Here is a 17,558-nt window from a genome sequence, read left to right on the forward strand (position 1 = left end):
ATAAAGGTTTTGTTAAATTCATATCTGCTATATCTTTAAAGCTAGTGTCACAAAATTTTTAATGCAAAAAGCGTGTTTCAATAACTAGAGACTTGTGCTTGGCAGATATATGCATATTTATGTTATATTCATAATCTGAAAGTTTCATGAAGATAGTCCACCCTTAAGAAAAGTTATTAAACAATTAAGTTCCCATAGTAAACCACCAGCCAATGCGTGTTTATGCGTGCGTGCGTATGGCTGTATGTGTGCGTGTGTGTGTGCATGTACACTCGTGTATTCTATGCGTACAGACAGAAGCGCGACTTTTAGCATATTTTTAGGATTTCGATTGATTCAGGGATTTTCTAACTGTTACTGTAGTTTTGTCAGGTAATCTGACTCAGATTACAATCTGTTATTAAGGTATTCTAATTTATCTATTGGCTGACCAGAGCAGTTGCGAGGGTGCTAAAAGCGACGCAAGTTATATTAGAGTAGCGGAGGCTCGAAACCTTTTAGGATGTTTTTATACTCATTCACGAAAGTGAAATGAGTGTATTGGTTTTGTACAATGTCCGTCTGTCCGTATGAACGCAATCTATCTCCGATTTATAGTGTTAATATTGTCCCGATCCGCCCACTAGGGGCGTGGCAAATCGGAAAATGCATTTTCCGATATACCAGAAATCATGTTAGTTGAAGAGCTAGAAAGTTGAACTTTGGTATGTAGATCCGCGACCACCCGACCCGACCACGAGTTATGGCGGATATATCGGCGCCCATAGGGGGCGTGGCAAATCGAATAAAACTGTATCTCCTAAAGTTGTAAACCTATAAAAATAGGTGAAAAAATATCTACGCCTACTAGAGGGCGTGGGCAATCGGACCTGAAAATATAGTGATTTTTCGAATTTTGCTATATTTTAGGCACTATTGATGCTAGAGACCTGAAATATGGTATAAATACGCGGGTTGACCACCCAAGTCCAACGAGCTATGGTAGATATATGTATGTATGTCCACCCATAGGTGGCGTGGCAACCCGCAAAAGTTTATATCTCCTACAGTTTAAGATCTAGATGCTTCAAATTTGGATAGTTGAGTTACCAGTAACCTCGTATATTTTGAGCGTAAGCATTCAAATTTTGCATTTGGGTTACCGGTTGCTCGTTCTAAGAACTGGCCAAATATGACGAGTCTACGGCCACTAGGAGCATCTATAGTGCCCGAATCGCGGCATTTATATGCGTCAGCCATCTATTTAATAGATATTCATAATACGGAAAGAACATTTTTATGAAATTAAAAAAATATAAAAGCAGCTAAAATAACAAAAATTTGCAATTTACAAAATGAGTTTTCCGCGGGATTTTAACTCGCACCCAAGCCAAATAGCATGTTCATGTCAAAATAACTAACCACGTCGTTTCGAACAACAGTAGTTAAAACGAAATCAGATTATTGTTATGACGCCATATAGCAAAGAAAAGCCAGTGTAGCGGCTGGAAATTCAAAAACAATGCAAAGGCAAATCAATCGCAACTGAGATTCTTAGAATATGCTAGAGTACGCATTTTTGTGTACATACACACATAGAAATGAGCGTGTGTATAAGGCTGGAATGCTTGATGCTATGCGTGCAGACTTATACATATTTACATATGTATGTAGGTATTTCCGTATAGGTATTTGAGGGCTATTTAAGAAGCAACAAATTTAAACTTATAAAATTATTCGACTAAGAAAAAGAAAAGTATTTAGTGCCATTCATTCAAGCTCACACCTTCCCAATAAAATAAGATATGTATGAAAAAAAAAAACATCGAAGAGGTTTCGAACCTACTCCCCTACTCTAACATAATTTGCGTCGTCCTTAGCAGCCGCGCCACTGCTTTTCTTGATCAGCCAGTTGCTAATATAGAATAGCTTAATAAGAGAGCGCCATCAGACAAAACTACAGTAACGGCTAGGAAGTCTAGAAATCAATCGAAATTCTAAGAATGTGCGAATGTGTGTGTAGTGTTGCGCACTAGACTTGAAAATTTCTCTATATACTCTGGTTGACAGCGTTTGGGCTGTGAATGAGTATTCTGCAATCGGTAAAGCCCGACTGCATCGTCCTTACTTGTTGTTGTTTTAGCTTCTTTTATTTTTAGACTCATTCACGAAAGTGAAATGAGTATATTGGTTTTGTGCAATGTCCGTCTTGCTGTCCGTCCGTCTGTCCGTCTGTCCGTATGAACGCAATCTATTTCGGCGCTATTGAAGCTAGAGACTTGAAATTTGGAACACATACTCGTGTATATCTCCGATTTATAAAGTGTTAAAATTTTCCCGATCCGCCTACTAGGGGCGTGGCAAATCGGAAAATGCATTTTCCGATATACCAGAAATCATGTTTGTTGAAGAGCTAGAAAGCTGAAATTTGGTATGTAGGTCCGCGCCGACCACCCAAGATCACAAGCTATGGCGGATATATCTCCGCCCATTAGGGGCGTGGTAAATCGGACAAAACTGTATCTCCTAAAGTTATAAACTTAGAATGCTGAAATCTTGCACGTAAGCTAATGTTTTAATTCTATGAAGATGGGTGAAAAAATTATATATCTACGCCCACTAGGGGCGTGGCAAATCGGACCTGAAGATATAGTGATTTTTCGAATTCTGCTATATTTTAGGCACTATTGATGCTAGAGATCTGAAATTTGGTATATATACGCGGGTTGATCACCCAAGTCCAACGAGCTATGGTAGATATATGTCCGCCTATAGGGGGCGTGGCAAACCGCAAAAGTTTATATCTCCTACAGTTTAAGAGCTAGAAGCTTCAAATTTGGATAGTTAAGTTACTGGTGGCCTCCTCTATCGATGCTCCAAAAATAATTTTTAAGCCTCTTTAGGGGCGTGGCATATCGAAAAATACCCTGTAATTTTCACATTTTTTGAGCGTAAGAATTCAAATTTTGCATTTAGGTTCTAAGAACTGGCTAAAATTGAGGAGTCGACGGCCACTAGGGGCGTGGCAATCGGCATTTACAGTGCCCGAATTGCGACATTTATATGCGTCAGTCATCTATTTATGTATATGTACACATAAGTAGGCTTATAGGCATTGATAGCACGGAAGGAAACATTTTTATAAAATTAATAAAATATAAAAAAGCTAAAATAACAAAAATTTGCAATTTACAAAAAATTGTTTTCAGCGGGATTTGAACTCGCACCCAACCCAAACAGCATGTTTGTCAAAATAAAGATCGCCGGCGCTTCAGCCTACAGCACCACCGCGTCGTTTCGATCAATAGTAGTTAAAATGAAATCACATTATTGTTATGACGCCACATAGCAAAGAAAAGCCAGAGTGGTGGCTGGAAATTCAAAAACAATGCAAAGACAAATCAATCGCAACGGGATTCTTAGAATATGCTAGAGCACGCATTTATGTGTACATACATACACACATACAAATGAGCGCGTGTATAAGGCTGGAATGCTTGATGCTATGCGCGCAGGCAAACATATATAATTATATATACATATGTATGTATTTGCGTATATGTATTTGAGGGCTATTTAAGAAGAACAAATTTAAACTTATAAAATTATTCGACTAAGAAAATGAAAAGTATTAAGTGCCATTCAGTCAAGCTCGCACCATCCCAATAAAATATCTATTTTATAAAAAACGAAATATGTATGAAAAAAAAAAAATAATAATAACATAGTATAGGTTCGAACCTCCCCTACTCTAACATTACTTGTGTCGCCCTTAGCACCCGCGCCACTGCTTTGATCGAGAAATCAGTTGCTAAAATAGAATAGCTTAATAAGAGAGCGTCATCAGACAAAACTACAGTAACGGCTAGAAAGTCCAGAAATCAATCGAAATTCTAAGAATGTGAGAAAAGGCGCGCTTCTGTCTGTACGCATAGAATAGACGATGAGTGTGTGCACAAGCATAGGAAAATCGCGCTGATCTGCTGTTAGCTTGAAGCCGGTATCCAATGTATGGATATAAATACATATATAATAAAAATCAAAATTGTATAAATTATATATGTATGTAATTTGAATGCAATAGCTATCGATGATTTTCCAATTTTAATGGCAAAATGCCGTGTTTTTTGCTGCGCACTAGACTTGAAAATTGCACTATATACTCTGGTTGACAGCGTTTGGGCTGTGAATGAGTCTTCTGCAATCGGTATCGCCCGACTGCAACGTTCTTACTTGTTTTAAATTTCATAAAAATGATTCTCTCGAATTATGAATATCTATTAAGTTTATTTATATATATTTATTAGTGGCATACGCAGATAAATGTCTTATTTGGGAGCTACAAATGCCGATTCGCAACACCTCTTGTGGCTGTAGATTGCGGTGGTTGGAACTCCGCATAAAACTTTTGTTAGACTCATTCACGAAAGTGAAATAAGTATATTGGTTTTGTGCAATGTCCGTCTTGCTGTCCGTCCGTCTGTCCGTCTGTCCGTATGAACGCAATCTATTTCGGCGCTATTGAAGCTAGAGACTTGAAATTTGGAACACATACTCGTGTATATCTCCGATTTATAAAGTGTTAAAATTTTCCCGATCCGCCTACTAGGGGCGTGGCAAATCGGAAAATGCATTTTCTGATATACCAGAAATCATGTTTGTTGAAGAGCTAGAAAGCTGAAATTTGGTATGTAGGTCCGCGCCGACCACCCAAGATCACAAGCTATGGCGGATATATCTCCGCCCATTAGGGGCGTGGTAAATCGGACAAAACTGTATCTCCTAAAGTTATAAACTTAGAATGCTGAAATCTTGCACGTAAGCTAATGTTTTAATTCTATGAAGATGGGTGAAAAAATTATATATCTACGCCCACTAGGGGCGTGGCAAATCGGACCTGAAGATATAGTGATTTTTCGAATTCTGCTATATTTTAGGCACTATTGATGCTAGAGATCTGAAATTTGGTATATATACGCGGGTTGATCACCCAAGTCCAACGAGCTATGGTAGATATATGTCCGCCTATAGGGGGCATGGCAAACCGCAAAAGTTTATATCTCCTACAGTTTAAGAGCTAGAAGCTTCAAATTTGGATAGTTAAGTTACTGGTGGCCTCCTCTATCGATGCCCCAAAAATAATTTTTAAGCCTCTTTAGGGGCGTGGCATATCGAAAAATACCCTGTAATTTTCACATTTTTTGAGCGTAAGAATTCAAATTTTGCATTTAGGTAACCGGTTGCTCGTTCTAAGAACTGGCTAAAATTGAGGAGTCGACGGCCACTAGGGGCGTGGCAATCGGCATTTACAGTGCCCGAATTGCGACATTTATATGCGTCAGTCATCTATTTATGTATATGTACACATAAGTAGGCTTATAGGCATTGATAGCACGGAAGGAAACATTTTTATAAAATTAATAAAATATAAAAAAGCTAAAATAATAAAAAAATTTGCAATTTACAAAAAATTGTTTTCAGCGGGATTTGAACTCGCACCCAACCCAAACAGCATGTTTGTCAAAATAAAGATCGCCGGCGCTTCAGCCTACAGCACCACCGCGTCGTTTCGATCAATAGTAGTTAAAATGAAATCACATTATTGTTATGACGCCACATAGCAAAGAAAAGCCAGAGTGGTGGCTGGAAATTCAAAAACAATGCAAAGACAAATCAATCGCAACGGGATTCTTAGAATATGCTAGAGCACGCATTTATGTGTACATACATACACACATACAAATGAGCGCGTGTATAAGGCTGGAATGCTTGATGCTATGCGCGCAGGCAAACATATATAATTATATATACATATGTATGTATTTGCGTATATGTATTTGAGGGCTATTTAAGAAGAACAAATTTAAACTTATAAAATTATTCGACTAAGAAAATGAAAAGTATTAAGTGCCATTCAGTCAAGCTCGCACCTTCCCAATAAAATATCTATTTTATAAAAAACGAAATATGTATGAAAAAAAAATAATAATAATAACATAGTAGAGGTTCGAACCTCCCCTACTCTAACATTACTTGTGTCGCCCTTAGCACCCGCGCCACTGCTTTGATCGAGAAATCAGTTGCTAAAATAGAATAGCTTAATAAGAGAGCGTCATCAGACAAAACTACAGTAACGGCTAGAAAGTCCAGAAATCAATCGAAATTCTAAGAATGTGAGAAAAGGCGCGCTTCTGTCTGTACGCATAGAATAGACGATGAGTGTGTGCACAAGCATAGGAAAATCGCGCTGATCTGCTGTTAGCTTGAAGCCGGTATCCAATGTATGGATATAAATACATATATAATAAAAATCAAAATTGTATAAATTATATATGTATGTAATTTGAATACAATAGCTATCGATGATTTTCCAATTTTAATGGCAAAATGCCGTGTTTTTTGCTGCGCACTAGACTTGAAAATTGCACTATATACTCTGGTTGACAGCGTTTGGGCTGTGAATGAGTCTTCTGCAATCGGTATCGCCCGACTGCAACGTTCTTACTTGTTTTTAATTGGCTTTTGTTTTAATGCCTCACGCATATATGTAAATGTCGCAATTTGGGCACTATAAATGCCGATTGCCACTCCCTAGTGGCAGTAGTGGCCAATCCTTAGAGCGAGCTAACGGTAACCTAAAAACAAGTAAGAAAGCTCTAGTCGAGACTGCTCGACTACGAGATCCCCTGAACCCTTGGAGCAATAGATATTTCAATAATTTTTCGCGTCTTTCAGCTTACACAAGAAACACGCACACACACACACGCACGTACGCATACACAGGCATACATAGACACACACGCATACAGACACACATACACACACACACACGCATACACACACAAACGCATACACACACGCACATACACACACACATACACACACACAAGCACCCACGCATAAACACGCATGGGCTGCAGGGTGCGCTTACTATGAGAACTTAATTGACTAATAACTTTTTTGTGGACGTACGATCTTCATGAAACTTTTAGATTATGATTATAACATGGATATGCATGTATTTGCCAAAGCACAAGTCTCTAGTATTTGAAATACGCTTTTTACAAAAGTGAGGGTGAGGGGGTGAATTTAAGGGTGGGGGGGTAAATTTTAACAAAAACCGAAATTGTATAAATTGCATATAAGCATACATTAAAAATTTTGAGACTCTAGCAATAAAGGTGTAGAAGATATAATTTTATAACTGGTTTTCGATAAGGTTTTTATCGATAAAAAAAGATCGGGATGAGTTATCGATTTTTAATGATAAACTTGATATGCGCGCTGTAATTACGGACATTTAAAAAAAAATTGAAGTCTATAGCTCTTATATCTTCTGAAATCGACGCGTTCATACATACGGACTGACGGACAGACGGACAGGGCCAAATCAACTCAGCTCGTCGCCCTGATCAAGAATATATATACTTTGTGGGGTCTGCCACGCCTCCTTCTGCCTGTTACATACATTCCAACAAAACCATTATACCCTGATTTCCCATTGAAAATGGGTTCAGGGTATAATTAGGAAAATTTGAACTCTTACGCTTAGGGAGATATATCCATAATAGCTTGTTGGACATGGGTGGTCAACCTGCGTATATATACCAAATTTCAATTTCGCGTATATACATCAAATTTTCTATAGCATCAATAGTGCCTAAAATATAGCGGAATTCGAAAAATTACTATATCTATATCAGCATTCTAGATTTACAACTTTAGGATATACAGTTTTATCTGATTTGCCTCGCCCCAATAGGTGTAGATATATCCGCCATTACTCGTGATCTTGGGTGGTCGACGCGGATCTACATACTAAATTACAGATTTCTATCGGAAAATGCATTTTCCGTTTTTCCACGCCCCGAGTGGGCGGATTGGATAAATTTTATCACTTTATAAATCGGAGATATACAGGAGCATGTGTTCCAAATTTCTCTAGCTTCAATAGCGCCGAAATAAACTGCGTTCATACGGACGAACAACAAAACGGACATTGCACAAAACCAATATATTCATTTTACTTCACAAAAGTAAAATGAGTATAAATATTGTATAATTTAATGTAATTTAAAGTTAGTAAATCGTCGAAACGAAGAAAATTTCTAAGGTTTCAAATTATTCCATTGTAAATAACAGATTAATTAATGCAATTATTTATATTTTGTTCTCAGAATAACAAACGATGCAAGAGAAGATGAAATGGAAGAAAATATGGGCCAGGTTAATACCATGATAGGTAATCTCCGGAATATGGCGTTGGATATGGGCTCCGAGCTGGAAAATCAGAACCGTCAAATTGACCGAGTTAATCGCAAGGTACATTACATTTTAAATACGCATAATATGTATTCCAGAGAAAATAATTTGTTTTCATGATACTTTCTGAAAAAAAAAAAAATCAAATGAAGTTAACATACACTGCTGGTCTTGGGTTAGACGCACTGGTACTTTCGTTAATATTTGCTTATAACTTTTATTTGGAAAGCAATTGCCCGACTACGAGATCCCCTGAACCCTTCGAGCAACTGATATTTCAACAAGTAAGAACGTTGCGGTCAGGCGTTACCGACTGCGGAATACTCATTCACATCCCATCAGCAATTTAGTAGCTCAGTTTCGCCTAATACTGTAGAAAATGCAGTTTTTCCTATTTGCCATCCCCATACTAGGCGTAGACACCTCATTTTTTGTCAGTTCTTAGAACGTGATAGAGGTACCCTAACTGAAAAATTTGAATGCTTACGCTCAAAAAATGTGAAAATTACAGAGTATTTTTCGATATGCCACGCTTCTAACGGGCGTAAAAATTATTTTTGGGTCATCGATAGAGGAGGTTACTAGTAACTTAACTATCTGAATTTGAAGCTACTAGCTATTATACTTTAGGAGATATCAACTTTTGCGGCTTTCCACGCCCCAAATGAGCGTAGATATATCCACCATAGCTCATGATCTTGGGTATTCGACGCAGATCTACATACAAAATTTCATCTTTCTAGCTCTTCAGCTTATATGATTTCTGGCATATTGGAAAATGCATTTTCCGAATTTTCTACAGTATTAGAGTTTAACTTAGCATCTAAATTTCTGATGGGATGTGAGTGAGTACTTTGCCCGATTGCAACGTTTTTACTTGTGTTATATTTTGGTTACCGGCTCCAAGTTAGTAGCAGATAAACGCGATTTTCCTATACATGTGCACACATTCATCGTTTATTCAATGCGTACAGACAAAGGCGCGCCTTCTAGCATATTCTAAGAATTGGATTTTCTTTTCTGGGATTTTCTAGTCGTTACTGTGCTTTTATGAAGTTATTCATTTTAGCTACTAGCTAAAAGCAAAACAGTAGTGTGGATGGTTGAGGCGACGCAAGTGATGTTCGGCCCTGCTCCACCCCTATATTCACCCCCTCACCATCACCTTTGTAAAAAGCGTATTTCAAATACTAGAGACTTGTGCTTTGGCATGCAAATCTACGTTATAATCATAATATGAAAGTTTCATGAAAATAGTCCATCCAGAAGAAAAGTTATTAAACAATTAATTTCCCAAACCAAGCCTCTGGAGGCAATGCGTGTTTATGCGTGCGTACGTATGCCTGTGTGTGTGCGTGTCTGTGTGCAAGTGCGAATAATTATTTAAAAATCAGTTGTTTGAAGGGTTCAGGGGATCTCGTAGTCGAGCAGTGTCGACTAGAGCTTTCGTACTTGTTTAATGTTACAATCTGCATCTGGATTATTTTGAATTTTCAGTGACAGCTTGAATGCCGAATGAGCTGTTCTGCATCCATCTAATAAAGTAGCTGCAAGATGATGCAACGGCTAACGCAATGCCTTTTTTTTTTTGCTCGTATCTCGGCAAGAAGTAACGAATAATGGAATGTTTTCCCACCCATAAAGTAAATTTTTAAAAATTTAGGTTTGATTGGCATTGTAGCAATGTACCGACTTTGTGTTAAACTTTTCCTTTGATTTTGAATGTAGAATCAAATTGTTGACCATTTGCAGCAATCAGTAGCAAACTGACAGTCTAACTGAATGGACGTGCTCGCGGACAATTTATTGAAAGCCGGTCTTGTGTTCAAAGTGATATCTATTTACCGCTTCTTTACAGCAGATCAAAACTTTTGCAAACAAACCTACGCGAAGAGTGCTTATAACGCGCATCTCGCTGATATCGATCAGCAAGCACCGTTACTGCACTCTGATTGGCTAGTCATTCCGAGATGCGCACCTAAGTGTAGTATACCCTAAGGTCGTAATTTCATCAGTAAGTGTTGCATACCCTCGGGCGCAACCAGTATCCTTAGCATCCTTTCAAGCGCACATTATAACAGCGCCTGCAACTGATTTAAGCCGTTCAGCTTAAACTTCCGCCACCTGTGGCGCACGCTACGGGCAACATGGACCGACCAGGGTCGTACAATCCAGCGCCCTCCAAGCCAAGCTGGCAGACAGTGCCAACCAGGATCCCACAGGCGCAGAGAGCGAAAGGTGCTTCTACTGCCAAGCAAGCAAAGGTCGAGAAAGCCTCAACCAAGAGCCCACACACCAAGGAAATGAGTGAGGATGAAGCTAGCAACTCCAGCCTGGAGCCAGGGGAAACCAGAAGGAAAGAACCCTTTCGCAAATCCGCGCTTTTAAACTATGTCAACAGTCTTAGCAGAGAGAACCGGTTCTCAGCCCTTTCTGACGATAGCGATAACGACTTGGATGAAGTCGATATGGAAACGACGACGGACCCACTGCCAACCACCTCAGCCACCCAGACTGCACCGGCCAAGCAGATCAAGCCGCCCCCAATCTTCATCCCGAATGTTAGCGACATTAAAGGTCTGATCACTGACGTTGCTCTGGCCATCGGCAACACCAATTTTGACTATAAGTCTGGCAAGGATAGCAGCGTCCGGATAAATCTTCCCGATAAGGAAAGTTTTTCGAAGCTTAAGGCTTATCTTAATGGCAACAAAGTCAACTATCAAACCTTCCAACCGAAGGACGAGCGAGCTTACCGCATCGTCGTAAAGGGGCTCCATCACTCCACAGACCCATTAAGCATTAAGGAAGACCTAGCCACTAAAGGACATACTGTACGTGGGCTCGAAATCAAAAACCCCATCAGCCGTAACAATAAAAAGCCCATGTCAATGTTCTTTGTAAACATAGAGCCAGCTAGCAACAATAAGGACGCTTTCACCATCACACGCCTGTGCCAATGCGTTGTAAAAGTTGAGCCTCCGCTCAAAAGCAAGGACGTACTGCAGTGCTATCGTTGCCAAGGACTCGGCCACTCCCAACGTTACTGCAAGCTACCTCCAAGATGTGTGAAATGCGGACAGGATCACCTCTCAATTGATTGCACTAAGAGTCGTGAAGCCCCGCCTTGCTGTGCTCTCTGCAATGAAAACCATGCAGCCTCTTATAAAGGCTGCAAGGTTTATCAGAAGGCCAAAGAGCTCCACTCGCCACAACCTAGACACATACCCACAACTTCAAACCGCCCCTCACAGCCTACTGTGCCCGGGATGTCGTACGCCAGTAAAGTCCGTGGTCTACAGCAGCCAACACAACAATTTCCACAACAGCAAGGTACACCTCACGCCTCACACACACCTCTTCCCGCCCAAACCAATTCCAGACTGGACCGACTGGAAGCCATGATGGAGAAATTGTTCGACCAATTTGCAGCCATAACGCAACTGCTCACGTCACTTGTGGCCCAGCAATGCAAATAAATCTCCATATTATCATCTGGAACGCAAACGGACTGTGCAAAAGCAGGCCAGAGGTAGAGCACTGCCTGAAAACTAGAAGCGTGGACATCCTCCTCGTCTCTGAAACCCACTTTTCCCACAAATCCTACTTCACCCTAAACGGCTACGACGTTATATCTGTCAACCACCCAAATGGCACTGCCCGCGGAGGAGCGGCTGTCATAATAAGAAGCGGTATAAGGTACATTGAAGAGGCAGAGGCAGAGGCAGAGCGCTGTACAAGTGCATAATAGAAAGCTCTCTCGACACCCACTCTGATGGCCAACCTACTTACTGGCCCACCGACAGTGACAAGATCCCAGATGTGCTGGACATAGCCATTTCAAAAGGAATCCCGAAACACAAAATCGCCACTGGCCAAGCAATCGACTTGTGCTCTGACCACAGTGCTGTCAAACTACTGGTCAATATGCCTGCCTGCACCCACTCCAAGAGTAGCAGACTGTTCAAACGTAATACTAATATACAGATATTCAAACAGTGGTTACAGAACAGCTTAGATCCAGAGCTCGCAATAACAACCAACGCCGACCTGGACTGCGCCGTCGAGAAACTCAACATTGAAATTCACAACGCCGTTTCTCACGCCACTCCTCCGTCTAGATCCCATAAAAGAGCTGCTCTGGTCGCCGACAAAAGGCGCCTCCGTCGTAACTGGCACAACTCTCGTAACCCCAGGGACAAAACAGAGTACAACAGAGCTGCAAAAGCACTCAACGAGCTGCTCTACTACCTGAGAAGGCAATCCCTCAACCAGTTCCTAGAAGAAGTGGAGCCAGGACACCCCCAACACGACCTTTGGAGCATCACTAAAAACATCAAAAGGCCAACGACCAAAAAAGACCCAGTTAAGCGAGCAGATGGAACGTGGTGCAGATCTGACAGCGAAAGAGCAGCGGCATTTGCCAACCATCTACACGATGCCTTCACCCCATTTACAAGGTGCTCTAACGAGGATGAAAACACGACAGCGGACTTCCTTGACATTCCCTGTCAGATGGCTCCCCCAATTCCCGCAGTCACCACAGAAGAGCTGTCATTAAAGATCCGCAAGCTCAAAGCATCCAAGTCGCCTGGATATGATGGAGTCGATGTACCTGCCATTAAAGCTCTACCGCAGTCTGGTCGAGAACTTCTACTCAACATAGTCAACAAATGCTTTCAGTTAGGACATTTCCCCACCCAGTGTAAATGCGCCGGAATAATCCTGATCCGAAAACCTGGGAAACCTGGAGCTAATCTCGCCTCATATCGCCCGATAAGTTTATTGGCGGTACTCTCCAAAGTAGTCGAGAGATTACTTCTGCGTAGAGTTCGCCCAATACTGGAAGAGGCCGGTCTGATCCCCCATCACCAGTTTGGCTTCAGGGAATGTCACGGAACACCAGAGCAATGCCACAGGATCGTCGAGAAAATACTGGAGGCATATGAGGAAAAGAAGTACTGCGCTGCGGTGTTTCTGGACGTCAAACAGGCTTTCGACAGAGTCTGGCACACAGGTCTGCTCTTTAAACTCAAGGCAGCTCTTCCCGCACCGTACTACATGCTCCTTAAATCTTTTGTTGTCGGCAGAAGTTTTTACGTAAAATGTGGCGACGAAAAATCCGACATCAGAGAGGTTAGAGCCGGAGTCCCCCAGGGAAGCGTATTGGGCCCAGTGCTTTACACGCTCTACACCGCTGACATGCCCATCGTCCCGGACGCCAGACTGCTAACCGCCACCTACGCTGATGACACAGCCTTTCTAGCCAGCGACTCATCACCACAAATCGCTTCCAACATACTGCAAAGGCAGCTCGACCTAGTCAACACATGGTTGACTAGGTGGAATATAATGGTCAATGCCGAAAAATCCACTCACGCAACCTTCGCACTAAGAAGAGGAAACTGCCCCCCCGTCCAGCTAGACGGCTCCACTATTCCTGAAAGCGAAACAGCAAAGTACCTCGGCCTCATTCTCGACAGAAGACTCACATGGAAGCCCCACCTGCTATCAAAAAGTAAGCAGCTGGACGAGAGACTGAAAAAACACCTCTGGCTACTAGGCAAAAAATCGAAGCTAAAAATAAGGCTAAAGCTTCTCATATACAAGGTCATTATAAAACCCCTATGGACATATGGAATCTCGATCTGGGGCACCACTAACGCCACCAATCGTGATCTCATTCAACGCTTCCAAAACAAAGCCCTGCGACTGATCTCTGACGCCAACATCTACACCACTAACGTGGAACTACACGAAGTGCTTGGCGTCCCTTTTGTGAAGGACAAAGTGGCCAGACTGTCAACCAACTACCTGTCACGTCTGGACAGGCACATCCAACCCTCTAGCGATCAACCTACTAGACAATAGCGCCACAACCAGAAGACTGAGAAGACACCATCCGCTAGACCTCCCGCACATTGCGGACCAGTAATTCATAGTTCCTCGTTCCCCACACACATACGTATTGTGATTCCGCTACTTTTAGCCCCCGCCAATGTTCACTTTTTGTAACCCCCCTTTAAAGCTTGCCAAACAATTTACTGATTGTCCAAAAGGATAGATTGTAAATAAACAAATAAAGATTAAAAAAAAAAAAAAAAAAAAATTTGCAGCAATATTTTTAACTATTTCCATTGCTTCAAACAATCTCATTGGAAAACATGAATTGAATTTTCGAATCGACGGCAAAAACAGCGAAGAATCTGGATCAGCTATAGGGAGGCCGTTCAATGGTTCCCGCGGTACTTCAATTTTTGTGAACAGTGAGGACATTCCTTGTCAAATGTACCAATGACCACTTTTGAATGAGCGTAACATTCAACATTAAGCTCATAAAATGAAATTCTAGGCGAAGAACTGAATGTGATGTAAATGCTCGAAGTACTTGTTGACGTTGTCGGTCAATCCTCTACGTCGTTGACTACGAATCAGCGTGATTCTCTTCGTTCTAATTGTATTTAATTGTATTTAGCCGATTCTCAGACCTACCCGACCTACACACAAAATTTTATGAGAATCGGTCGAACCGTTTCGGAGGAGTTTGACAACAAACACCGTGACACAAGAATTTTATATAAGATGTTTTATTGGGAAGGTGCGAGCTTGAGCTTACTATTGTCAAAAGCCAGACGGTGGCGCTCTATGTAAAGGGGCCGGTGATGTTCATTTTAGTTATTTTGACAAACATGGTTATGGTGCGAGCTCAAATCCCGTTATATAGATAGATGGCTCATGCATATAAATGTCGCAATTTGACACTACAAATGCTGATTGACACGCCCCTAGTGGTCGTATATTATTCATTTGGTCACTTCTTAGAACAAGCTAACGGTAACATAAAATGAATGCTTACGCTCTAAAAATGAAAATTACAGGGTATTTTTCGATGTGCCACGTCCCTAAAAATACGTAACAATTTTTTTTTGTTCATCGATAGAGGAGTTTAGTTTATGGGGTCTGCCACGCCTCTTTCTGCCTGTTACATACATTTCAAGAAAACCATTATACCCTGATTTCCCATTTTCAATGGGTTCAGGGTATAATAATAAAATGTTTGGCCAATTAAGAAACGCACGTGCAGTAGCTAGCACATTCTTAGAATCACATCAGCAGTTACTTTGGTTTAGTTTTGCTGGCGCTGCAGCAGTGAATCTATTTCATTTTTGCCAACGTAACTTCGAAAAGTGAGGTGGCGATGTGACTAGCAGCGTGACGCTCGATCGAGAAATCACAGGATCGAACCCAGAGCGCGCAACTGATGTTAATTTATTTTATATGTATATATTTAATTATATGAGTTTTCTATTTCATTTATATTTTTAAATGCATCGAAATTGAAATTTTAAGCATACTAAATGTGCGTTTTTATTAGTTTGGTTCAGGGTAGTATCTAGTCGAGCACTCTCGACTAGAGTTTTCTTACTTGTTACACCCTGAGCCCATTGAAAATGGGAAATCAGGATAAATTGGTTTTGTGAAAAGTATGTAACGGTCAGAAGGAGTATATATATTCTTGATCAGCACGACGATCTGAGTCCATATAGCCCTGTCCGTCCGTCCGTATGAGTGCGTCGATCTCAGAAGTTACTAGAGCTGAAATTTGGCATGCATACTTGTGAGTACCATACGCGGTACAAGTTTATCATATTTTTTCGATAGCTCATCCGATAACTTATTTATCGAGAATAATCGAAAAATCGATTTTCTTTGTTCTGCCTAAATTTAACACTATTAGACCTGGAAACAGCAGATTTACTGTGTATATATTTTGAGAGGATTACGAATACAGATTTTTGGATACCACGCCCTTTTCGCCGATATATAAACAACGAATCTCATTATTATTCAAAATTATGTCCTATTGTAAAGTAAATGTAAAGTAAATTCTTCATTTGATTTTATATTACTATCGTATTTCCTAATCTCTAACTCATACAATCAAACAACTAATAAGCTATACATATGTATTTTTTGTAAATTTTTTATTGCAGGGTGAATCTAACGAAGCAAGAATAGCTGTAGCCAATCAACGAGCCCACCAGCTTTTAAAATAAGTCGATCTCAACTGATACATGTATATACCAAAATTTATTCAAAGGGTATCAGTTTTATATAAAAAAAGATGAGTTTCTTGTAACTGCTTAGTGCTCCAACAGTTGTAAATAACATGAACATATTGAATTAAATAAATAAATTATTTTTACCACAATTGTCAAGCTCTTAAATGCTCAATATACATATTAAGCAATTTTATCCTCATATTGAAGCATATAAATATATATACATTTTTGCAAATTAAAAAAAAAAAAAAACAGATTTTTAAAATCCTCTGTGAAAAAATATTTTTGCTCATATAGGACTTCAAATATTAAATTAAATCTATTATATCATTTAGAGCTAGTTTAATTTTATATGCATAGTTGCATTCGTAATATTTTTATTTTGAAACCCGACTATGAATCTGATCATTTTCATATAATTTATTCAATAGCGAACATACATGTATGTATGTATACAGCTATATAAAAAAGATAAATTGATAAATATGTATATACACACATAAGTAGAAAATGTTGATCCTATGAGAAAAATTAAGTTTTCAATTGAATCTGACAAGAGCGCATGGCATATACATATAGTTCTATATAAATGCATGTTCGTACAAATGCGATTATGTGTGTGCTTTATTACATTCTGATATTCGCAATTGCGATAGAGCTTTAATATAACTGTCAGCTGATACTTTAGTTCAGATCTGCATTGTGAATGCATCGCACATCTCCACTGATGGTGTTAGGTTTTCCTTACCTTGTTTTTATACCCTTATCCCAATAAAAATGGGAAATCAGGGTAAATTGTTTTTTTTTTTTAGAAGAAGGAGCCGTGGTAGACCCCATAAAATAAATATGTATACTATTGATCAGAGCGACGAGTTGAGTCGATTTAGCCTTGTCAGTCTGTCCGTATGTTTGAACACGTCGATCTCAGACGATATAAGAGCTAGACACTTAAAATTTACAACGCGCGCACTTTTTTCTTTAAAATCGATAACTTGTCCCGTTATTTTTTATAGATTAAAAACAATATCGAAAATCAGTAATTAATTCATATTTCTACATCTTCAGAGCTAGAGTCGCCAAATTTTAAATGTATGTAGATTACCTTATAGAGTTCAGATTTTCGTTCAAGTCTACCCACCCACCCCTTTATCCACCACTATATTTAAATATGAGTTGCTCGAAGGGCTCAGGGGATCGAATCGAGCAGTTTCGACTAGAGCTTCCATACTTGTGAATGGGTTTGTGAATGAATGT

The 17,558-nt window shown here is 40.0% G+C and overlaps 1 protein-coding gene across 3 annotated transcripts in view; it reads left to right on the top strand.

Moving 5' to 3' along the window:
• The window catches only part of LOC6571998 (synaptosomal-associated protein 25), a 114,090-nt gene extending 97,637 nt beyond the window's left edge, over positions 1 to 16,453 (top strand). For all 3 annotated transcript variants that reach the window (XM_015166122.3, XM_001998116.4, XM_015166123.2), the window contains 2 exons: positions 8,157 to 8,301; positions 16,236 to 16,453. In XM_015166122.3, coding sequence (XP_015021608.1) covers positions 8,157 to 8,301; positions 16,236 to 16,298 — 208 coding nt within the window. In that variant the 3' untranslated portion in view covers positions 16,299 to 16,453. The remainder of the gene's footprint in view (positions 1 to 8,156; positions 8,302 to 16,235) is intronic.
• The last annotated feature ends 1,105 nt before the right edge of the window (positions 16,454 to 17,558 follow it).

This window comes from Drosophila mojavensis, unplaced genomic scaffold, assembly GCF_018153725.1.
Source record: "Drosophila mojavensis isolate 15081-1352.22 unplaced genomic scaffold, ASM1815372v1 contig_19, whole genome shotgun sequence".
NCBI lineage: Eukaryota > Metazoa > Arthropoda > Insecta > Diptera > Drosophilidae > Drosophila > Drosophila mojavensis.